At 43.5% G+C, this 25,267-nt stretch overlaps 1 protein-coding gene across 3 annotated transcripts; it reads right to left on the bottom strand.

Moving 5' to 3' along the window:
• Positions 1-769: 769 nt before the first annotated feature.
• On the bottom strand, positions 770-23,481 carry PRDM1 (PR/SET domain 1; the record flags this gene model as incomplete). 3 transcript variants are annotated; one of them, XM_080699743.1, is made up of 7 exons in its annotated part: positions 770-1,345; positions 1,737-1,865; positions 2,280-3,382; positions 9,655-9,907; positions 13,591-13,710; positions 21,597-21,845; positions 23,440-23,481. In XM_080699743.1, the coding sequence occupies 7 exons, from the start codon at positions 23,479-23,481 to the stop codon at positions 770-772; spliced, it is 2,472 nt and encodes an 823-aa protein (XP_080555869.1). The 3 variants fall into 3 exon arrangements, with proteins under 3 accessions (XP_080555869.1, XP_080555868.1, XP_080555870.1); XM_080699742.1 differs by lacking the exon at positions 23,440-23,481 and adding an exon at positions 22,113-22,196; XM_080699744.1 differs by lacking the exon at positions 1,737-1,865.
• Positions 23,482-25,267: the final 1,786 nt, after the last annotated feature.

Below are 25,267 nucleotides of genomic sequence, written 5' to 3'. Positions count from 1 at the left end.
GAGAAAAATATGAGCTAGCAACAGAAATATTTAAGATTCCTTTTCTTTTTCCTTCTACTCAGGTTGTTATTGGGTAATTCTGCACACATACCCCCGAGTTATACAGTGCTGTCCAAACAGTATGATCCTATAAATGAAAACATCAACTGTCTAACTTTGGCAAGAGCAAAACCTCATTTTCAAACCGTTATTATAAAGAGAGGTTGACTGAAGTCATGTATTTGTTTACTAAGTCTTAGGTACTTAAACAGATGTGCAGAAATTATCTACAAAGAATGGCCACAAGACGAAGATGCAACATTTATACTCAAATTACAAGGAATCTTTCCAGTCATTGTAAACTCTTTTAATTATTGCTTTTCGAATGATAAATTGTATAATAAATTATGAAGGATTATCACTGAAAAAATAATTATGGCTAGGCAATAGTCTTAGCAATGGAAGGCTATGCAAACATATCCACACAAATATTCAAAATACACAGGTTCAAATATATAGACATGGGTGTAAATAAGTATATATACTAGTATACATATATATATATATATATATATATATATATATAAAGAGAGAGAGTCTTTGCCTCATTTACCCTGAGATTTTGGTAACTTTGGAATCCTTCTTTAATTCCAGAGAGGTGAGAGGAACCACCTGCCATTAGGAGAGCTTTACGGATCTAAAATTATGTACAAGCAATTTGCAACAGGCACCCTGACTCGCCAAGTCATAACTTAAGAAACAAAACACAACACTTGTTTTTCTGAAAATCTTAAGGGTCCATTGGTTCGACTGTTTCTTGTTTGACCTTTACAGGTACCAGAGGTAGTGGGCTGTTGTGAGGCGACTTCATGAGGGCCAGGTCTGGTGACTCATAGAGGCCGCACCCTGAGGAGAGGAGTCCGTTCCCCATGTTTCTTTGCAAAGACACTTTCAGGCCAGTGTCTTCTCTCTCTTTTCTCACCATGGCCAGTATTTCTTTCTCCACCATAGAGGTCACGTCGATATTGTCCTCCATATCCTCCAGCCGGTCGGCATTGTCGCTGATGTCAAACTTCTCAATTTCTTCGTTGATTCGAGTGAGGTCCTCCAAGGGCAGCCCCGTGGCTGGGGCCGCCGGGCAGTTCCCCTTCAGGTGGACCTTGAGGCTGCAGACATGGATGTAGCTCTTGTGGCACTGGGCACACTTGTGGGGCCGCTCCCGGGTGTGCAGTCGCTTGTGCAGCTTCAAGTGCACAAACTGGGTGAATTTGGCAGGGCACACCTTGCACTGGTAAGGTTTCTCTCCGGAGTGAAGTCTCAGATGAGTCTTGAGATTGCTGGTGCTGCTAAATCGCTTGTGGCAGACCTGCAGTGTGGGGGAGGAGAGGGCGGAGAAGGGAGACAGGGAAGACCAGAAGATTAAGAGTGGTCCATGGGAGTGGCGAGATGACAGGCCGCCACCTAGCAACCCGGGAAGCAAGGAGCCTCCCTGTGGCACCCGTGGCACAGGATTAAGCAAACAGGGATGTGGGCATGATGCCCACGAGGTGCTGTTTATTTCCCTACCATTTCCCCACCCACTGGGAGCTGCTGTGTCGTCACCTCAGCCTGTCAACAGGTACAGAGCACCAGGGAGCACCAGAGTGCCAGTGGCCCGTGGCAAGGCACGATCTGTGCCTTGGTATAAACCAAGGATACAGACACGAGGAGATAGTTTCTACACAGCTCAGAAGTTCTACCCAGAAAGCACCACCCACCTGGCATTCATGCGGCTTTTCTCCCGTGTGGACCAGGTAGTGTTTTTGCAGGTGGGCGAGCTGAGTGAAGCCCTTGTTGCAGGTCTGACACTTGAAAGGCCGTTCTCCACTGTGTACTCTCAGGTGGACCTGGGAAGAAGCCACAAGTGTTAGCTCTGCCCTCTAGCTGCCCTGAGACCTGCTCAAAGGCTCAGGTGCTTATGATACAGACATCTTAAGAAGAGCATCCAGACAAAGTAGCAGAACAAACAAAGCCCCTGTGATTTTAGAATTCTTTGATTGGTTTGCGCTAAAAACAAAAACAAAAAAACCCAAACCACAGTCTAGCAGACTACACATGAATCTTGTAGCCTGAATCTCATGTTTTTATCATTTGGGACAAACTCTGCTAGCAGAGGGGAAGGAACCTGTCCAAAGCCACACAGGTCTAAAGTGGCAAAAGCAAAGTCAAATCACTCTGACTAGGCCCAGATTTATAATCCGTGGAGAGTGAGCTAAGTACAGGCATGCTGGGTGACCCGACCACCCTGCCTGGGAGCCTACCTTCAGATTCGAGAGCTGGCCGAAAGTCTTGGCGCAGACGTTGCACTCATACTTGATCTTGCCGTTCTGCTTCTTGAGCGGGTAGGGAAGCGTCTTGTAGCCAGTCATGTTCCTCTTGTTCTTAATGAGGCTCATGGCTTCGTCTCCGCCAGGAGCCGCCATCGCTGCTGAGGTAGCTTTGGGTTGTACCACGTGTTCTGACGTGGCGGCCGTCCCCGCCGTTGGGGACCCGCTTGTGGGGCTACACTTGTCCTTCATGCTAGCGGCAGCCCCGGTGAGGGAGAAGGCACTGCGGGGCGCTGGCACGAGCACCTCTCTGGGATGCTCGGGAGGAAGCAGCCTCCGGGCTCCATCTGAGGGCAGCGAACTTGGGAGGGAGGCTGGGTTGACCATGGAATGGGGCAGGCTGCTCCCGCCCAGGAGGTTACTGTAGACTGGGTACAGCCTGGGAAAGAGGCCAAAGTTGTTGATGCTATTGATGTTGCCCACAGCGCCCAGGCTGTTACAATTCATGCCATAGGGGGGGATCAGGAACTTGGGGTAGTGAGCATTGTACGAAGGGATGAAGGCCGGCGGGAGGTGCGGGGGAGGTGGGTATCCTGGGTAGGAGCCCAGGCCCTCTGGGCCGTAGGGTGCATTCAAGTAAGTGTAGGAGTCTCGGTGCTCTTGAGAGCCGGGAGCCAGGGGTGACACTGCGTTCCCTGGGCTGCCGTGAGGGCTGCAGCTTTTCAGGCTTTGGTCAGGGCTGCTCCTCGCAGAAGGACTTGGGGTGGTGGAGGAAGGAACCGGGGAATGAGTGATGTAAGTCGGTCTCTCCATCCCATAGGCCAGGGAAGCTTTCAAGAAGTCCTCGGGCAGAGGCCGGATTGGGTAAACGACCCGAGGGTAGAAGGGCCTGTCAGGGCTCCCGTTTCTCCTGAAGTCTTCTATGTCCTTCTCTGAGGTGAGGGGTGAAATGTCGGAACGGCAGAAGTCCTTCCCTTTGGAAGGATTGGGGTCCAGTTTCAGGATTTCCTTCACGCTGTGCTCTCTCTTTGGGACATTCTTTGGGTAAAGGTCATTTTTCTCAGCACTGGGTTGCTTGGGGCTGTTCTGTGTTTGTGCTGAAATAAAGAAGAAAGGGTGATTACTCAGAGGCCAACAGAGAGCTGAAGTGAAATCGCCCAAGCTGCTCTCTTCTCTTGTGAAAACCTGAGTGCCAGGTGGCCATGCAAAGGGCAGGCACCTGGCCGCTGGCGTCTCTCGCTCTGGAGAGCTGGGGGCCACCCACTTAGAAGTGCTGCTCCGGTTCCTCCTCAGCAAAATGGGGACCATGGCAGCCTCTACAGAGCCACCAGTGTCATGGGGATGATCTTGTTTCCATTAGTACAAACTTTATGATAGAAAAGTGCTGCTCAAGCTAGAAAAGACAGTGTTCGTGAAAAGGGGGTGGAAAAACACGGCAGGGGGGAGGGGGAGGGAGGAGGTTGTCACAGCTTAACAAAAGTCATTCTGATGTTCACAGTTTACCTAAAGGAAATCGGAACACTCTGCGAACTAGACGTGAAAGATTAGGACTCATTTCAAGTAATAAACAGTCATCAGTTTTCAGCTCAATTCTTGTCGAATACAAATTTGAGAATGCCCTGTTCAAGCCATCTATGCCAACTAGATGAAGGACGAGGATGCCGCCCCTTATGCACGATTGGCTGACAGCACAAGCATTTCACCGAGGTTCTGGTCTAACCAGGCTCCCAGCAGTGCTGTCCACTGGAATCACGAGGTATGACAGTCACCTCTGCCAAACCACAACAGGTACTTCCCGAGCCAGTTCAATTACTTACACCACCAAAGAAAACACAGGCGGCCAAGAGGAAAGCATTTATTCCCAAAGACAGCATATAATACTCGGTCAACAGACTATTTAGAAACAGGAGCAATGAGGGCACTTCCAGACCGTCCACGCCACTGCCAGCTCTGCCACACAGAACAAACGAAGCCTTCGGGAAATACCAGTGAGAGCAGGGGAAAAGGGAGAACACCCTGATCAGCCTTCCCTGGCTCCCAGAAGTGCAATGTGCGAGGTTGCAGTCTGGGCTTCTGAGGGCCATCCCTCGAGCTGGCACACCTGTCCTAGGTGTGTGCACCCTTGGTGTGCAGAGATTCCTTGAGAAGCAGCGAGGCTCTTGGTCTCAGAAGATGACCTAAGTTTGGGGATCATGCTGAAGCCTTTGCATAAGCATCCTTCATCATCTTGAGGTCCTGTTTGATTTCACTAAGAACTTCAGGCTGGCCACCTGCTAGGTCTAGACGCAAGCTCCGTGGAACTGCAGAATGGAACCCTTAGAATCCATTCTCCAGGCTGACAGGCTGGGGGAGGGGCTCGATTCCAGTTCAAGAGCCCCTTGGAGAATGTTATCACTTGGCAGCTGCTATCAGTTACTGCCTGGCCAGCCAGAAGCCCCAGAATAAACACTCTGGACCACACTATCAGGGAAGATGCTGGTCAGGGGAGCAGTGATGGAAAGCTTGGAGGGAGGGCGATTTCTAAAGCTGCTAAACCAAAATAAATATCCCCTTATCAGGCCAATATCAGTCTTTCAGTGAGGCCCAGCAGGCAGGAAGTTCAAATTGTCACTTTTGTTTTTTAAAGCTGAAATGGTAAAGGAAGAGAAAGACAACTAAGCTAGAAAACTGATAGGGCATCTCACAGCCACTGGAAGGAATTTTATGGAGGTTAAAAAAAAAGAAGAATGATTTGAAAGTATCCTCAGGCTCAAAAAAAAAAAAAAAAAAAAGCTGCCCCTAATAAAATAAAAATACAGAAACGTCACCCTCATAACTTTGTGCCATTTTTATGTGGCAAATTATATCTAAGCCTCATGATTTTTTCATTGGCTACAATAATCCCATGATTCTAAAATCCAACAAATTAAAACCTTAAGTATAAAAGCATCCACTCAGACCACTAACTTCGATGACTGAACTAATACAAAGCTCATGGTTGGGACATCAAGCCATTAAGTTGGAATTTTAATTTTTCTATGCAAAATACTTAGCACAGGACCCTGGCATATAGGAAATCCACACGAAATGCTTGCTACCTCTGTTGTCTTGAGAAAAACACGCTTATATCTTACCCTAAAAGAATATCCACAGTGAAACATTAGCCTCTCTAAAATGTTCTACAGGTGGAACTTATGGAGTCTATATGAAGGTACATTTTTAAAAAAATCGTTCTTCAGCAGCTGAGTAATCAGGGGAGCTGGTGTCATTTCTGACTCTCCCACTCAGCAGCAGCTTGAGTTAACATGAAAAAGAAAATCAAGATCTGTTTTTGTTCTTAAATCTTAAATGGCTGTAGGCGGAGGGAGTCATTTCAAGAGTGAACTACTTCTGAAGGCTCTGAATGGCTTAATTATGCCGACTCACATTTTCAATCTATAATAAGAACCCCCAAGACTACAAGAAAGAACCTAGAAGTTCTGCAGTAGGCAAAACAAAGTCTGTTTTCAACTGAAACTGAGAAAGCAGATTAACATTTAGAAGTCTATAATTTGGTCAACTGTTTTCTAGATGGGTTAGTTAGATAGATAGCAAAAAAGAAAAAAAAAGGGAGGAGTGGCGGGGCTTAATAAATCGTTTTCACTCCTTTCCTTCTATTTAAAAAGAATGCCAGTTTGTGATTTCCAGTACTTACTTTTTTTTTTTTTTTACTTTATGAGCTTCACACCCTTTTCTCTTCAAGTCTATCACGTGGGCCCCCCACTACCAAGCGAGCCCTCCTCAAGATTCAGGCACAGGCCTCCACTGTGTTTGAAGCATGGAAACCCAAGACAACTCATTTGGAGACATGATCTACCTATTAGGCCTGATGAAATAGTGGAAATTTTCCTGATCAGAGTCTCACTCATCAGTGGCCACACCCAAGACAACTGGTTTCACAATGGGCAGCAGGAGTCTTGCTGTCATGTGACAGGTTGTTGTTAACTCTCATTCTTTACCATGAACACTGGGTGAAGAAATGGTACCTCAAAACAACAAACCACCATTTAGAAAAATTCTGCATAAGCAAAAGGGATATTTGAAGGTACAAAGGTGTCATTTCACAGTAGGCATGAAAGTTGCTTCTGAACTCAAAGAATAAACACTTGAAATCTTAAAATACAGCACAAAGGCTTTCATTGGAGAATAAAAAGGCCAGGCTTTAAAAACCTTTCTTTGAGCTGGGCGTGGTGGTGCACCCTTGTAATTCCAGCATTTGGGAGGCCGAGACAGGAGGATCAGGGTTCACGACAGCCTCAGGTACTATTTAGTGAGGCCCTTTGCAACTCAGTGAGACCCCCATTTCAAAATAAAGCCTGAAAAATAGGGTTGGGGTGTAGCTCAGAGGTAGAAGTGTTCTGGGTTCCATCTCCAGTAATGGAAAAAAAATGAAATAAAATAAAAAATAAAATCTTTCTTTGATTGGCACAGGGTGAGAGCAGTGTGAAGAGGTTTCTTCATGGTTGTGTCAAGTCGCTGAGATGGGGGAGTCAACCCAGTGGGCTGTTTAAAGAATAAATAAACAAGCTGGGCGTGGTGGCACACATTTGTAATTCCAGCACTTGGGAGGCTGAGGCACGAAGATGGCAGGTTCGAGACCAGCCTCAGCAACTTATAAGACCCCATTTCAAAATAAAAAACAAAAGCTGGGCGTGGTGGCGCACACTTGTAATCCCCGCGCTTGGAAGGCAGAGACAGGAGGATCACGCAGGTTCAAAGCCAGCCTCCCTGGCTTGAGATCCTGTTTCCAAATAAAATATAAAATAGGTCTGGGAGTATAGCCCAGAGGTAGAAGGGTTCCACCCCCAGTACCACCAAAAAGAAAACAAAAAACAACAACAAAAAATAGGGATAGGGGTGTAGCTCAGATTCAACCTCCAACACACACACACACACACACACACACACACACACACCCCAAAAAAGCAAATAAATAAATAAAACTTCAAATTCATTAGTGATTAAACTCAAGAAATTAAAGATCACTGGAGACTGTGGCAGGAAGATCACAAGTTCAAAGCTAGCCTGGGCAACTTGAAGAGACCCTGTGTCAAAATTTTAAAAAAGAATTGGGCATGGTGGCACATGCTTGTAATCCTAGCATTTGGAAGGCTGAGACCAGAGGATCATGGTTCATGGACAGCCTCAGCTACTTATTGAGGCTCTTTGCAATTCAGTGAGACCCGGTTTCAAAATAAAGAATAAAAATAGGACAGGGGGTGTAGCTTGGAGGTCGAATGCCCCTGGGTTCCATCCCCAGACCCTCAAAAAATTAAAAACTAAAAAATAAAATATAAAGAGAGGGATGCTAAGATGTAACTCAGTGGTAGAACACATGCCTAGCATGGGTGAGGCTCTGGGTTTAATCCCCATTACTGTGTAAAAAAGGGAGGAAAAAAAGAGAAAAGAATGTAGGAGACTCAAGAGGAAGTAGTTTACTATGTGGAGAAAGTTAGGAGGAAGCAGCAATCCTTCCCCTGAGATGGCCCCGATAGACACAAGTTCCTTGAAAACTCAATTGTGCCTTTGAATCGTTTATCACTAGGCCTTTTGAACTGAGCCAGGCACTTACAGATGCCAAAATAGCAGAATGACTCGCGGGGTGCTTGGCCCTTAGGGATATGTCTAGAGAGTCTGGGGAGCAGTGAAGAGAGAGGAGGAAGAACAGGGCCACCACTGATCAGGACTGATGGTACCCATCATGCTCAGGTCTGGAAGCCATTTTGATTCCAAACATCCTCAGATCTTTTCCTGAAGTTCAAGGATGCACTGTGGGTATGTAAGAAACAAGGACACAATTCTACCGTGTGATCTTCTGGGAGAGGTATTGAAGCTTTTATAGTCCCAGACTTTATCAGAAAAATGAAAATACAGTCTTATGATACTACGGGAGCTCAAACAAACTGAATGGCATGGACTGACTACTGAATAGTTAGCCAGACAGCCAGCAGGAGCACATATGACCAGGAGCAGTATTGGTTTGTTAATTAATCCAGTTGAAATCAAAATTCCAAATTAATATTAATATTTATTCCAAATGTCTCAAAGGCAAAAATGGGAACTAAATAATTTGGCTTTCAGGTAAAGCAATGAGATAGTCTACTAAAAATGGCAAGTCTAGAGCTGGGTGTGGTGGTGTGTGCCTATAATCACGATACCTGGGAGGCTGAGGATCACGGGTTGAGGTAAACTGGGAAGGCACTGTTTCAATAACAAAAAATAACAAGGGCCGAGAGTGTACAGATCAGAGGTAGAAGACCCCTGGATTTAATCCCTAGATTATAAAAGACCCTGATTCAAAAGCAAAAAAGTAAAAAGGGCTAGGAGTATTTAGCTCAGAGGTAGAACCCTGTTGGAGTCAATCACACAAAACAATTTGGTAAATGAAGGGTAACTGAGAATTCTTTATACTTTTCTTGAAATGTCTCCCTAAGTTCTGAATAATATCAAAACAAAAAGTTACAAAAACTTCAACATTTAGTTTTAGCTTTTGAACCAAAAGGAATTCATTTTAAAAACTGCTATAAAATTCAGCAAGTCTAATCAAGAATATGCATAGTTACAATAGAGGAAAGAATTCAATATTAATTCTTAAGTTATTTATAGAGGTCACTTAAAATGGCTTTATTAAAGGAGCCCTTTGCAGAGAGAGAGAGAGAAAGAAAGAGAGAGAGAGAGAGAGAGAGAGAGAGAGAGAGAGAGAGATATCTCACAGCAGCAATTTTAACCAAATAAAAAAAGTAAAAGCTTATAAACTTAAGCAACTGAGAATTTGCTAAGATAAAGTGATAGGCGGTTACTGTAATACTGATTAGGAGATCAGATTAATTCGTTTTACCATAAGAAAGGAAGCTAAGATATGAAATCTCTAGGGTTATTCATTTAGAGTAATATTTGAAAAATTATGACAGATCCTTTCTAGAAACAATCTTACAATGTTCCACATCAGACCAGGATATTATTGTCAAATGTGCATCTCTGTGATATTTCAATGTAAATTTTAAACACTGACAAATTACCTTCAACAAGAGGCCAGAGTTTGCACAGTCTGTATTTCTGGACCAATCTCTCTTATACTCCCAACTGCCCCCTTTTGGATAAATTAGAATTAGACACACATTTCTTTCTGTTTTCAACACTCAAGTAGCTCTTATTATTTTTGAAATAATCAAGTCTCACAATAGGGAAGGGGGACAGAAATCTTTCCTCTTCTTCCTTGTCTCGAGTTTAAGCCATCTACTTAGTCTGACAGATGATGAAGCCATATAATTAAACAACATGTAATTAGCTCATAGGGGCAGAACTGACATTGCTAGCATTTTTTTTATTTTTTGTTCTATAATCCACTTACTGAGATTCATCATTGTGAGCTCTCCAGGATACGGGTAGTGAAGCCTTTCTGCAAAGTCCCGACAATACCACACAAGAAGTTCCTGGTTGGCAGGGATGGGCTTAATGGTGTAGAAGTAGATGTTCATCCCGTTCTGACACGCAGCCAGGTTTTGCTCCTGGGCAGAGTGTGCCGGATTCACATAGCGCATCCAGTTGCTTTTCTCCTCATTAAAACCATCAATGAAATGGTGAAGCTCTCCTCTGGAATAGATCTGCCCAAAAGAGAAGACAGACGTGGTGTAAGAGGAAGTCAGTCCCAAATCGACGGCAAGCTTCCCGGCACCTCTCGGGCCAGCTGCCGGCAAGTGGCATGTGTGATTTCTGCTCTCTTTATTGCCTAGTTAAAGAATCAAATCGGTTTGGCCAGTCGTCTTGAATCAGCAGAAATGAAGGCGGAAACAGGTAAGGAGCGTTTTTTATCAGTTACCTTTTCCATTTCAGTTTTATCGAACTTTCATGCTGGGGTGGCGAAGCGGGATGGGAGAACAAAAGAATGAAACACAAAACTTCACCTAAGAAGCAGCCTCTCAAACCTATTAAACCACCAGAGTACTACTTTTGTACAGCTTGGTGAATGGCAAATGGGCGACGCTACTAATTCCAGTTCCGATTACGCTGACTTTTAGTGCTTTGAGTCACTGGGTAGGAGAGCAAGCCGGCCGGACGACCGACGTCAAACTGAGTCTCAGCTTTTTCTATGGCCTCTGTACTTGCTGTTTCCTACACCCCCGCCCAAGGCTTAGACTATGCAAACATCCTCCACCCCCAACCCTCCAGAGTCCTAAAGTAACACTTGTTCATATGAATACTTGGAACCGTGCCATTTTGTGGAAACACTGGGTGGGGCAAAGGTGAACTTCACCTGCCATAACAAAGTGAGTACTGGGACAGAGGCCAGGGTTTGACAGTCTACTGAAGTCACTTTTCCTCTTGATAAACATGTCCAGTCTTGTACCTTTCTTTCGAGCCAAAGTAGGGAAGAGCGATCCCCTTCTCTGTGAGGCAGCTGGCTAACACGCAGCCCACAGCGGGCGCTGCGGGCTTGCATTTTTGGAGAAAGAACAGGAAGAAAGCGTGAATCTTTGCAGGCAATGCGTGAAGAAGACCTCAGAATCTGCCCTGACTCCACTTCTGGCTAACAGATGCACTCAGGGCAATTGGTACAAAGGCAGAGGTAAGAACAGGGACAATTTGAAAGACATACTCTTTCTGACAAACATGCCCCTTATCCTTCTCCCCAGGAAGCTTCTTTCCCTCCTTCCTCTTCAGAGGTTCTACCTTTACTTCAGCCTTAAGAACTTCCCCTTAAGCACATATAATCAGTACCTGGTCATCTGCAATTCCATGGGGGTAGGTGGGCAGCAGATTTCTCCCTAACAGGACAGCAGGCCAGTGCCTTACATTCAGGCACCCGCCCTGACAGTGTACCGACAGTGTAACGATCGGTTCTATATTTCACTCAAACGTTATCAGAAGCAAAAAGGAACTCTGTCCCTTTAACTCAGGCAGTAAACACCAGAATCACTTTCTTTTAAGAGTAACTTCCTGTAAATTGTGAAGGGGGAAATACATGTGGCTTCATCAAAGCAGCTCGTGAGAGCTTTTGCGGTGTGTTTTGTTAAGAGAAAATGGAACAAGGCTGGGTGAATTCGGCTATCAAGAGGGGTTTTCAAGTTTGTTTACTCTGATGTGCAAACTTCCAGGAACACGGGGTTCCATCGCTCTTGCACTCTTCACTGGGGCGGAAATTGCTTTCTAAAGCTACGGGTATGTTGATTCCAGTCAGCCTTCCATGGACCACGATTTACTGTATCCCCGCATGAAAACAGAACAGTGGAGGCCATGAAGTCACACGCACACCCCACAAGCACCTAAAACGATGCCTGTGCCAATGCAGGCTGCCACCGAGGGCTTCCTTGCCTTCCCATCCAGTATTAAGAAGTTAAAAACGTGCTGACTCATAGTACAGTTACAAGAAATGTCACTGGTTTCTCAGCTTGAACATCCCTTCTCTTTGTGTAATTTGCATGAAACTTTTTCTACCCTCACAACAGATGTTCAGAGTCTTTCCAGCAAAATCGGGATGCTTTTAACAAGTAAGAAGGCATCTCTTACAATATCCTTTGCATGTGAATCGCTGACTCAAATACATCCTCTAAGAAAGTCTTTCAGTTACTGACAGTGAAATCTTTAAATGAAACAAGGAAGGGACAGGGATGGGACATTCTTAGGTGGTCCTTGTCTTTTTTTTTTTTCCCAAAATAATCCCTTATTAGTAAGACTTAAGTTAAGATTGTTTTAGTTGCCAATATTCAAATATGCATCTCTATACTATTTCAAGATAAGCTGGGTGTAGTGGTGTACACTCTTTTGGGAAATAGTAAAATATGTTTCTGGAAACACAAATTTCTTAGATTAAAAAATAATCTCTTAGAAACAGCATCTGAATAATCAAACCCCTAATGGAAATCTTATAATACTGTCCAAAATATATTAAGATTTTAGGCTAAAATACCAGCCAAAAGAAGTATAACTTAGTTTTGGTTGTGATCATGCAGCCTTTATTTAAATAATTCAAATATATACATTTTATGTAAGAACATATAAAAATTGTTTACTAAAGTTAAGTAAGCATTTCTTTATTTTTGAATTAAGAAAACAATATCCCAGAGGAAGTGAGAGCCTGAATTTTCTCTGTTCACTTTTAATTCAGAGTCTTTGGTTAAAAAAATTTTATCTTAGCTGGGTGTGGTGGTGTGTGATCTTAATCCCCGCGCTTGGGAGGCGGAGACAGGAGGATCGCGCAGGTTCGAAGCCAGTCGCGCTGGATTAAGAGACCCTGTTTCCAAATAAAAAAGTACAAAAATAGGTCTGGGAGTGTATCCCGGAAGTAGAAGGGTTTCCAGGAACCCCAGTACCACCAAAAAAAAAAAAAAAAAATTATCTTAGCCAGGTATGGTGGTGCGTGCTTGTTATCCCAGTACTTGGGAGGCTGAGACAGAAGAACTGGGTAGGTTTGAAACCAGCCTCAGTTACTTAGTGAAGCTCTCCGCAACTTAATGAGACCCTGTTTCCAAATAAAATATAAAATAGGTCTGGGAGTATAGCCCAGAAGTAGAAAAAGGCCCTGGGTTCCATCTCCAGTACCACCACACACACACACACACACACACACACACACACACACACACACACACAAAAAAAAAATCCGTCTCATTAGCTTACCCTGAGGGTCCTTTCTGAACCTGTTATTCCAAAGGAGATTTCATAGGTCATACCTTTTGACTGGTATTATATCAAAGCTTCTCATTTCACATCCCTGTCTTCTTTATATTACAGGAGTAACTTACATACTGTCAAATCTAATAGTTTTATGATACAGGTGGATTAAAATACCTGTGGTCCTTCTTCATTACCCTCACCCATCCACTCCCTTAGTGACATTTCTCTTCAAGATAATTCATTTATGATAACTCTTCTATTCCATTAAAGTTAACTCAGCAAGAAATCAAGAAGGGGTGAAATCTAAGGCTTGGTGACTCATTACTATTTCCTTGCAGAGAAATGCAAATGAAATTACCTTGAAGCAAGCAGCAAACTGTTTCCTTAAACTGTTTCCTTTCATCACAAAACTCAAATGAGTAAAAAAAGAAAAATCAAGATTCATATACAGTCCAGGTCTCCATCATTAATAACCTGCAGGCTATATTTTAAAGGCTGACCATTTGGCCAGTTTCCTTGCACGTTCTCAGAGTTCCCTGTTTCCATGGAGATCCTAAATACTCCCGAGTGAGCCCCAGTATTTCTTAGCACAGGTTGAAAAAGGAATTGACCTAGCTTTTCTAGCTCTCATTTTTCCTAATACTGAAAGCCCTGAAATTTTTTCCTTACTTACCCGCCAGAAATATTTCCTGTTGGCATTCTTGGGGACTGTATCATTGGTATAGATTTCACCGATTAGGGGTCCAAATCGTGTTCCCTTTGGTATATATTCTTTGCTCACCACTCCAATAACCTAAAAGGGATAAAACACGTGAAACAATTACTTTCACTGTAAAATGTTAACCAATTGTGTTATTTCAGTGAAGTGAACTGCCCAGTGGTGAGAGTCAACAATGGGGTGCCTACATTAATGCTGCCCACACAATTAATAGCAACTTCCCCCGAGGGGAAGACCATCTTTTCCTTTTGGTGATGCTAGGGATTGAACCCAGAGCCTTGTATGTGCTAGGCAAGCACTTTTTAAAAAATTGAGCTACACCTCCAGCCTTTTAAAAATTTTATTTTGAGGCAAGGTCTCAATAAGGTGCCCAGGCTGGCCCCGGACTTGCAATCCTCCTGCTTCATCCTCCAGAGATCATCTTTTTAAAGCCTAAAGTCTTAAGCAAATAATCAAACATTAAAACAGTCTAGAGGATTATTCTCCAGTGACTGAGGATTCTTTACTTTTATTATTACTTTTCATGCTGGAAGATCAGAGAGGATAACTACCATCGTGTGTTAGGATGAGAAGACACAGCACAATTAGATGGTCAAGATGTTAAAGCATTTTAGCCCCCCCCCCCCTAGTTTCCTATTTCTCATTCTCCCTCAAACTATAAACATAGTGTGCTTGTGGGGAATAAAATACTTTAAACCTCAGAAACCAAAATAACGCTCTTTAGTTGTTCCACAAAGGCCGAAGGAACCAGAAATCAAACACAGTAGGTTTTTTTATTCCAGATGCATCCCCCCCCCCACCATAGCTTGTAAGTTCTCTTTAATATGAGAGATCTTTCAATAACTTTGTTCTTCCTGACATCGTCCACTCAACAGTGGTCAAAAGTCCTCCTTTGAAATGGAATTTATACTGAGGAGAGCTGTAGGTTCTAAGAGCTCTGGGTTCTAAGATCTGAGGAAATGACCCTCTCAGACTGGATATACCAGGCATTTTGAGTTTGTGGGGCCTTCCTAAAGAAACATGTTAAGTATGCCAGTTCCTCCTTTATCATAAATTTCTTTCAAGGGGAGTGAAAAACCAAAACCAACAACCAGGAATCAGGAAGCAATTCATCACTATTAAAAGAACTCTGTGAGTAATCCTTTACATTTTGCAGTTATACTTTTTCTTTCGTTGTTTTTCTGGGGTGTGTGTCGGGGACAGGGGATTGAATTTAGGAGCATTCTACTCCCAAGTTATTCCCCCTAGCCCTATTTTAATTCTTATTTAGGAACAGGGTCTCGATAGGTTAAGGCTGACTTCGAACCTGCCATCTTCCTATCTCAGTCCCCTAAGTACTTGGCTTATTGGTGTGTACCACACCTGTTTCGGATTTTAATTTCTCACTTTCCCATTTTTATTTTCTTCTGTTCAAAACAGAAAACAAGTTACTTACTGAACAGGATTAGGTGGGGATGAGGAAAAAGATATTATTTATTTACAGTTTTTATTATCCCTGGTGAATCCAGTGTAATTGTGTACCTGGACTGGTGGATGTAAATATGTAAGAAAAAAATGTCTGTTCCAATCGTTGAGGTGGAATCTAAGATTTTGGTTATGACATATACTGGTACCTCATTAAATTACATCAAGAATTTAAACCTCTGAGCCGGGCTTGGTGGCGCATGTTTGTAATCCTAGTACTTCGGAGGCTAAGCCAAGAGAATCAGAGGTTCGCGGCCAGCCTCAACAATTTGTGAGGACACCCGCAACTTAGTAACACCCTATTTAAAATAAAGAATAAGCCGGGCGTGGTGGCACACGCTTGTAATCCCAGCATTCGGGAGGCTGAGACCGGAGGATAGCGGTTTGCAGGCAGCCTCAGCTACTTAGTGAGGCCCTCTGCAACTCGGTGAGACCCGGTTTCAAAATAAAGAATAAAAAATAGGGCAGGGGGTATAGCTCAGTGGTCGAATTCCCCTGGGTTCCATCCCCAGACCTGCAAACAAAAATAAATAAAAAATAAAATAAAGAATAAGATAGGTCTAGGGCTCAGAGGTAGAATGCCCCTAGGTTCCATCCTCAGTACCATCCTCAGTACAAAGAATAAAGGATTTAAATCTCTGTTTAAATAGACGTGGAATGTGCGCATCTACATGGTTGTGACATGTAAGTTTCTTATCAGCAAATGAATTTTTTTCTAAAACAATTTAGTATTCAATATACAGGTTAATGGAGCATACTCAGACTGGAAAGAGAAAAAAAATTTCCTACACCTAATACAAGTTGAAACAAGGTTGGTAAGCTAGAGTGTTATTTTTGGTCCTTTATGAATTTCTGGCAGAGAGCTGAAAAAAGCAGATGTTCATCTCATTTTCCTCCTCTGCCTTCATTTACATTTATCTGCCCTTTCAAGAACAGTTCATCACTATTGGCCTTTGTTAGCAGCACAACTATTGGTGACAGGAACATCTCAGAGCAGTCTTGGGATAAAAATATATACTTAAAGCTGAAGCAAGCTAACTTATGCAGTGCTCTTTGTTTGGGGCCTATCACTGAAGCTAATTAAATTGGAAAGTTCATGGAATGGATGTTTGTGACATAAATCATTAGACATTCACATCTGAGTGATTATTCTATAATCTTAAAACGACAAACAGGAAAAACAAATAATGCATTTGTTGGTGAGCCAATAATTAGCAGTTGATATTTTCAACATATCCACTTTAAAGCAGTAATTTTAAGAAAGGCACTCAACTGGTTCATCAACTTGGTTTTAAATTACAGTCTCTTGCAGACAGTGTCCTGAGAGTCAGAACTTGATTACCAACAAGGAGCATTACATTGAGGTCACAGGTTTTGTTCCAAATTGTCATTCTTCAACAGACTGGGCCTTTGGTTTTCAGCTATCAACTTCACACTGAGAACTTTCTTGTGGCCAAAATGAAGTCGACTAGAGTCTTTTTTCTACAACAAGGGAACTTGGGGAGGACATAAGCCCTCCAACACCTATTAAGGGCAGCTATGGCTGGGTGTGGCGGCGCACACTTGTAATCCCCATACTTGGGAGGTTGAGACAGGAGGATCCCAGATTCACAGCCAGCCTCAGCAACTTAGCAAGGCCCTGTTTCAAAATAAATAAATAAAATAGGACTAGGGGTATAGATAGGAGGTAGAATGCCTCTGGATTCAGCCCCCAGAAACACACACACACACACACACACACACACACACACAGCACAATGATAGACACTAAAAAGGTGGTCTTGCCATCTATAACCTTGCAAAAAGATGAGGGCTAGTGGTGAAAGAGAAATGAAAATCCTTACACCCCCATCCCCGGCAAATTAAAAGAGCCTCAGCATTAGATTATCTTTGTGAATGAGCCAGACTCCTAATATTCTACATTCCTATTACATACAGAGCTGTAGAATACATGAAAATAAACTAATACATGTAGATAGAGACAGAAAACCAGAGTTTTGAGGTTGGAAGGAATCCAGCACTCCAATAAAACACAAACATCTTCTCAAATCCATGTCTGATAAATTATTCAAGGAGGACATCAAACTTCAACCCAAAGATTAGGTTGCTTGTCCAGGTAACTCTGAGAAAAAAATGGGCACCAGGGCTTCTAATGGGAAGTAAAAACCCAAGTAAGTCATGGTTCTCCCTCTGGTCCCGAGAGATCCAGAGGAGTATCTTAGCCAGCTCCACCTTCCTGACACGTCATTAACAACTGTCCTTGAAGCAAGCAGATGCTACAGAAGCCTGGCGTGTGCCTTGAATTTCACAGTGTTGAAAAGATTGATTAAGAATGTATTCACCTAACTCAGGAAGGAACCTTTACTGGAACTGACCAGGGTCCTAAAGAATGACTGCTAGGGACAGGCTGCTGTGTGCCTTCCATAAACCTATCAGCGAGAGGATGCTGGGCTTTCACACCACCATGCTCCATCTGCCCCTGCAGAAGCCCTTCCTGCATGCTTTATGTGCCGGGCAGACCCCTTTGCCACCTGACACATCTGTCTCTGTCAGTGACCTCAGCTATAGGACACACTGGATTATCGGCAGCTTCCAGCAAAACGACAAAAAACAAAAAACAAAACAAAAAAAAACAAAAAACAAGGCCTCTTATCAATTTTACAAAATGAAGGAGATTTTATGGCTCAGAACGGTTCAATAAATGGGGGTGCTGAATGGAAGTCTGATAGTAAGGACAAATGCAAGGTTTGTTTGTTTTACAAGCAAATTGCTCCTCTAGAGAGGATGCAAACACACACAGAGTCAGTGAATTTTAAGCAGAAACGTTTTTCTGATCAAAATGTGGTTCCACATATAAATATAAAAATAAAAAAAATATGATTTGGGCATCCTCATCCCAAATTACAATATCATTTTTAATTACTCATCTCTTCCCCCTTCTTGAATCTCATCACACAAAAATGACTTATTCAATTAAAATTCTGATTTGACTGTAAAGATATTTGCATTGAGAAAACTAGAACTCTTGTAGTGAACCATACCTTCCTTCAGTCTGTAATTTGTCTCATTTTTAGATTTATTTATTGTGGTACTGGGGATGGAACCCAGGGGCATTCTACCTCTGAGCTACACCCCCCAGCCCTATTTTTTATTCCTTATTTTGAAACAGGGTCTCACTGAGTTGCAAAGAGCCTCACTAAGTAGTAGCTGAGGCTGTCCTCAAACTGCGACCCTCCTGTCTCAGCCTCCCGAATGCTGGGATTACAAGCGTGTGTCACCACACTCAGTTTAATTCATCCCATTTTTAAAAGACATGGAGCCAACCAAAATGTTTCTGGAAATTTTCCTCCTTTGTTATCTTTATATTAAGGGAAACATGGCAATGTCTCAGTATGTTATTTCCCAAACCAAAGAGTTTGAAGAGGGAATTGCATGCTATGGTGAGATAGTTTTACAGATGACTTGAGTTAATGAAGGACTTCAATTAGAATGGACACCGACTTGAGTCCCCATGAGCTGACTGACGGTCATCGGTCATCGTATACAGCTTCGGGAGGTCAGCTTCCCAGAGGGGCCACAGTATCTCCCGAGAGCAAGCCACCTCAGCAGAAGCAGAAATTTATACGGGTTACTACTTCAAAAATATAAATGTTGAAATTGATTTTTCTGTAGTCAGTCACAGAAGATTATTTTAGAAGGGTGAGAGGAAAATCCCCATAAAAGAATAACTCATCAGTTTTAAAAAGTTTTGAATAGGATGTCTATATTTGGTTTTCGTTCTGGAAATAGGAAGTAAGAAGCGCCTCATTAAAGGTGCAGAATGATTCTAAACCTGATCTAAAAATGAAGGTCAGGATCAGAAATATGGTTTGTATGTGTTGTTTTTAACCCCCCAAAAAAGTGCTGACACATACCACAATTCATAGTGAAAAATGATCTTGTTAAAAAAAAAATTCCCCAGTATGTCAGCACAACAGTGCATAGTATAACACCTGTTCTTTAAATTAATGAGAACATTTAAAATTAAAGAAGGGCAAGATAAACCAGTCAGATAAAAACTAGATGAGGCGAAGCTTTTACCCTATTGCCACGGCTCAACTGGTGGGACTTAAACGAACTAACTGAATTCAATGACAATGTAAACATTTCATGATCCGAAATGCTTCTGTCCTGGAACTGATTTGCAGCTATCACACCCTCAATGGCTCAGCTTCACCATCCTCTTTCACCACATAAAGAGAGCTGTCCTTTCCCAAAGTTCAAAAAGGAAGGAGAGAAAACAGAAAAACGGGTACAACTTCCAGAATAAGCTTAAGACAATATGACATTCAAGTTTGTTTCCTGGTTGCTTTTGTCATTAGGAACTGAAGATGTACAATCCCCTATTCAAAGGTTTCAGCTAAATAAAATATGGGGAAATAGGATAAGAGAACGCTGGCCTTTTATGTTAGTTTTGAAGGATCCCCTTTAGAAACACAGGTTCTCTCTCTCCTCTACTCCCTCCCTCCCTTCCTCCTCCTCCTCCTCCTCCTCCTCCTCCTCCTCCTCCTCCTCCTCCTCCTCCTCCTTCTTCTTCTTCTTCTTCTTCTTCTTCTTCTTTCTTTCTCTCTCTCTCTCTCTCTCTCTCTCTCTCTCTCTCTCTCTCTCTGGTTGTTTAACATACTGAAATAGGGAGTTATATTTTCAAAGGAAAAAAACAACAACCAAGTGTAATGAGGATCCGGCTGCACTGAGTTAAGAAGATAAATAAAACCACAGTGACACCATGAGGGGCCAGTGCAGCATAATCGAGAAGCACTTGCCAGAGAAGCCAGGACTTTGCTCCAAGTCCCTTGGCTGGCTCTAACTGTACAGCCTTTGGGCAAGTGGCTATCTCTGAACCTTGGACTAAATGATCTAAGAACATAACTTGACTCAGCTCTGATTTTTAGCAGAATGATGAAAACTGAAAAACTTAAACTAAGAGCTGAACTATAGAACAAAAAAGCAGAGATGACCCACAGAAGGGGAATCTTTATTTCGGTCCCAGTGGACGGATGAGGCCAACCTAACACAATGGAACCTTGGGAAGAGACCAATATTTGGTCAAATCTGATACGGGGAAAAACACACTACACCTTTTAAAGGCACGGCCCAATCTTAAATATCCCAGACAAATGCCACATTGATTCCCGAGGCCACATAGTAAAGAGGAGCGCAGTACTTTCAGGAAGAGGTATAATTAAAGCCGACCTCTGGGGTTAAATTTTTGGTAACATTCATGTTACCAAGTTAAATTTTGCTTTTTATAAAATATGCCCCCACTCTCCTGACCAGGAAAAAAAAAACAAAACACAACAAAACAAAAAGCTGAGCTTTATAAAACTCAAAACAGAATTGCTCTATTTAATTTTAGACAGCTGCATCTTCCCCCTTACCAAAAACATTGAACTGAGACACACAAACAGGAAAGAGACAAAGTGTTTCCCAAACAGGCTCCCGGATTCCTTCAAATGCTGTTCCTGAGGGAAGGGGGAAAGTGATTTGACATGGCTATAATGAATCGCCCCAGTAGGGAAGCCTGGGTTCTTGGAGCAAAGATCCCCTTTTCACTACTTCCCGAAGGCAGCAGCAGACTTGCCTGCTCCGTGGTATGGACCACTGAGGAAGCTGGCTGAGGGCTAGGCTGCTGCAACTTAGCCCAGCAGTAGGCTGGCCAGAGCAGATGCAGCAGCCAAATTCTCAAAATGAGAGGTGGTTCTGCAAGTTCGTTCACAGCTAAACATCACGCCTAGCTAGAATCATTATATAAAAGGGTAAACACAAATCAGTTGCTCATTCCAAGTTTAGGTTTTTAGCCCCTTTGAAACAACAAAGAGTATACCCACTTCAGAGGCCCCTGAGGAATCAGCCTTCCAGCCCAGCAAGAGCCAAGAAGCTGAGGCAGATAAACAGTGGTTAGTGAAGTCATCCGGATCGAGGACACTTTTACGTGACCCTCTTCTTGGTAGATGCCATCACTTTGGTTCATAAACACGTCAACGTTTTGAGAATAATTTTAGAAACCCAGCTAATAAACCTGGCTCGTTAAAAAGAATAAAGCCATCTAATGACTGAAGGGAGACAAAGGAAACATTAAAAACTTTTTCTCTAGGAAAAGCTTTTCACCCTTAAAATCGATCATCCAGTGGAGGGCTGGTGGGCACAGAGCTTTTCTGAAGTTCATTGACAATTTCTCCCACCCGGTGCTGATACTGCAAGTCAGCCTCTCCAAGATTTAGCCTCTCCCCAAAGATTTAACCGTTTACTAATTACTATGGAGAGGTCGAAGGCTGGCGGGAATGAGAAGGAACCAAGTTAGGGAAAGAGAAAGCAAAGGAAGAGGTGAGTGGAGTGATGGATTACTTACTGATATAGATCCTCGTCGTCCTCAGAGATAGAAGAGGCCTCAAGGGCAAGCAAGTAGGGGGAATGGGCACCAGGTGCCTACGTTCTCCAGTGACAAAGCCGAGGCTTACCTCTTTGCTGTTGGTGGCATATTTGAAAAGCAGGTTCCTTGGTAAGGACACCTCGGCCTGGACAGAAGTCCCTCCATCGGCACCAGAATCCCAGGGGTGGTCATTCACGATGTAGGTACACTTCTCCTCAAACTCGGCCTCTGTCCACAGAGTCATATCCGCATCCTCCATGTCCATTTTCATGGTCTCCTCAGTCCCCTCTGCCAACCCCCGAAACTTCACAGCGCTGGAGCTACACTTGGGGGCAGCCTGGAAGAGAAGGGAAAGATCCTTGGTTCCCATTGTCCTGCTGTTCCTGTGGCTCCTTCCGAGAGGCTGTGACTAATACAGTTGTCTGAGGGCTTTAAAAGCAGATGCAGCGTGTTTGGTACAGTTGAGTAAGAGCCAAAAAACATATAAAGTAGATTGCCTTGAAGAAGCAAGGTTTTTGAGTGCTACTCTTAGTTAAAAAAAAAAAAAAAAGGAATGTGGCAACCTCACAAAGGTGGGAAGAACACGAAAAAGAAGAAGAAACACCTTTGAACAATCCCTGGCTTTACCTCTCCCAGCAGAAAAATGTTGTGGGCGCTGTGCCCTGTGTCCCAGAACGCCTGGGGTCATGGCCGCCAGACCCTCAGCACTGTGGAAAAGCTGCCTCAGAAAAGTGTCACAAACAAGGAGAGGAAGAGGAAGGAGCTCTGTCTGCCTCTGAATGAAGCTAAAAATGGAAAGCGTGTGTGGTGCAGGAGCGGAACCCGGCTTGCCTTTTCCAAATGGGGAAGACTGAACTTTCCCACCAGCTCCCGACGCAAAACAACTTTCAAAACAACTGCCCCCCCCCCTGCTGCGCTTTCTTTCATCCTTTCTCAAGGAAGACCTGCCAGCATCACTGAAGGGCAGCCTTTCCCAGAGCAGAGCGTCTGGACCACAGGAAAAGAGGAGGAAAAGTGGGTGAAGGGGAAGACACCCTGCAGTCTCTCTGGCTTTGTGGCCATCGCATGCCAAATTGAAACCGCAAAAACAAAACATAAAACTATTCAATAGAATTCCCTGAAGAGAATTCCTTTAGCAGCCCGCAGCTACAAATAGCACTTTCCATTTAAATCTGAAAGTGTTCAAATTCCCAGAAGTCACTGATGGGCTACAGTTTACTGTAACTAAAGTTATAACAAATATAGAAGAGCCAGAGAAGGAGTTCCACTTCTACTTGTGAATTGATGAGGATAATTTGGAAAATTGACCCTCACACCCAGAAAAAGTGCTTTCCAAGGAGAAAAAAAGGATAAACAGCCTTTGCAGTGAATTCCCACATAGGCAAGTTTGATAAAAGTTGGGAATAGGGGTATCATCATGTCTAGGTAAGAACATGTGCTTATTAAATTGTAAACATGACTCGGTAGAAGTCTTTCAATGTGGTTTTTACATTCTTTTACTTTTTCCCCCAAAATATGATGCTTGAAAGAAAAAGTTGGCTATGAAGCTGTCTTTGCTTCCGTTACTAGCTGATTTTTATTTCCAACATGCAGAGTCATGATGCCAAATAAAGGTAAAAATATAATTGAAAGCTTAAGCCATCCCGGGATATAGTCATTTTTGCCAGGGAGTGGACAAAGAACTACTACTGAAATCTCAATGAGTTGACAATCTGTCTAGAAACGAAAGGGTTAATGATTCATAAGGGGAAAAAAGCCTTTTAAATGTTTGACAGTATGAAGTGCAATAAAGGAGAAGGATTTCTTGTTTCTAGTGTTAACTATGTTAATTTAAAAAAAAAAAGACAAGGGGATTTAAAAAAAAAAAAGAACGAGAAGAAAAGAAAGTTTTCAGGTCAGTTTCAAAATAAAAATAAAACCAAGATCCTTACCGAGGTCGTACCCGCACGTTTTTCCAAGCAAAGATCCAACATCGGAGACCAGCCTCCCTCCTGTCTCCCCAGCCCACATCCCGCGGGGCAGCTCGGCCGAGCGCCGCGGCGGTGCCTCCTCTGCCGGCGCCCGGGTGCGCGGACAGGTGCTGTGCGCCGCTCCGGCCTCCGCGCAGCACTGGCGGCCGAGTGTCAAGGCAGCGCTGTTTGTGCTCCGGGCTCGTCCCCCTCCCTGCGGGGAGGCTGCAGCCACTCGTCTGATTCACTCCTACCAGCTGCCTCGAGTGGGGGCGTGGCCACACCTGGACTCGCTGCGCCCGCCCAGGGCTTTCCCCCAGCCCGCCGGCCCAGCCGCCCTGAGCTTCCTCTCTCCGCGCACGATTTTCAGCATTTACTTGGAATCCTCTTACTTCCCTTTGAAGACGCTCACCCTCAACGCCGACTGGGGCTGTATTGTATGCTAAAGATGCCAGATCACCCTGCTTCCTGTCGCGGGCAGAGTAAAGGGGAGCGCGCTCCTTAAATGAAGGAAACCTAAATATTGCCCAGACACGGCTCGAATCCGCACTTACAAGATCCGCAAAACGTACGTGGAAGGAGCGAGCTAAACCGCGTTTGCCTCTCCTGTAATTCAAGGTAGCTGTCTAGTGCCGCAGTTATTGCCTAGGACAGACATTAACGCCTTCTCCCCACCCCCCAAACGTAGAAGATTCCGTTTCTCCTGCTAAATAATTACATCCAAATTGGGTCGAACTAACTTCCCTCTTTCGACTGTTTGGTAAATGGGGAAATAGGAAAAAAGTTATAATCCTACATATTTTCTTTAAAAAAAAAAAAAGTTTTTCCCCTTTCTTCTCTTCCCAAAACCTACAGGCAAACTTCTGAGGAGTGTGTTAGTAAAACGTAAAGCATTAATCATTTCGCGGTTTAGGGGGAAATGGAACTGGTCTTTGCAAGAGGACAGCATTGGAGACGGTCATTAGTGGGGCTTCTTGGGAGCCTGGCTGGCTTTCCCTCCAGCCCCAGTCAGTCCTCTGTTGAAGGAAGAACATCCTGTGATGATCGCATACAATGTCCTGTTTGTTTATTATTCAGAGCGTGGACCTTGCATTCCTGCTTCTCATTACAAAACAAACCAGATGCTTAACTTCCTTCAATGGTCTTGTGCTTTCAGCCAGGAATCCTCTAATTCAGAGAAACAGCGATGCAAAGGGGCCATTTATAGCCAGTCCCCTTACAGCCACTATTTGGATCACTGAAACACAAATATTCCCATCTTCCTGCTTGCCTCACCACAGGTAGTTTAAAAAAAAAAACTCTCGACCTTAGTTTACAATTTCTTTTCTAGTATTTTAAATACACGTGTGCATGCAGGCCCTCCCACGTACACACACACCCCCATAGAAACACACCCAGTCCCAACCTAGTGATACTAACTTAGTCATACAATGAAGTGGACATCTGAGTATTTGTTTACCAGAAGAAATGAAACAAAGCAAAACAAAAGCTCAACTCAATTATAAAGTAGGTCTGTTTATCTTTAAATTGTTTTCCAGTAAATGTTCCCAGAATTTGTATGTATGTGTAGGCAAAAGAATATATGCCAGAAAATGGTATGTGTGTCTAAGTTCTTCTATGAATCTCTGAGGTACAGAACAGTGAAATTCCCACTAGGGGACACGAGCAGCACACACTCCCTGTGGGCTGCTGGTCCACCTGTTATTGCATGCTGTGCCAGAGGGGACGCTAGTACCAAGAGGAAGCGGGACTTCCCGCCGGCTGATGTGCTAGGGGTATAAAACTGAATGAACAATTCCTAAGAGCTCTC

Source organism: Muscardinus avellanarius (assembly GCF_963383645.1).
Source record: "Muscardinus avellanarius genome assembly, chromosome: 8".
Lineage (NCBI taxonomy): Eukaryota > Metazoa > Chordata > Mammalia > Rodentia > Gliridae > Muscardinus > Muscardinus avellanarius.
This window is presented reverse-complemented; position numbering and strand designations above follow the sequence as displayed.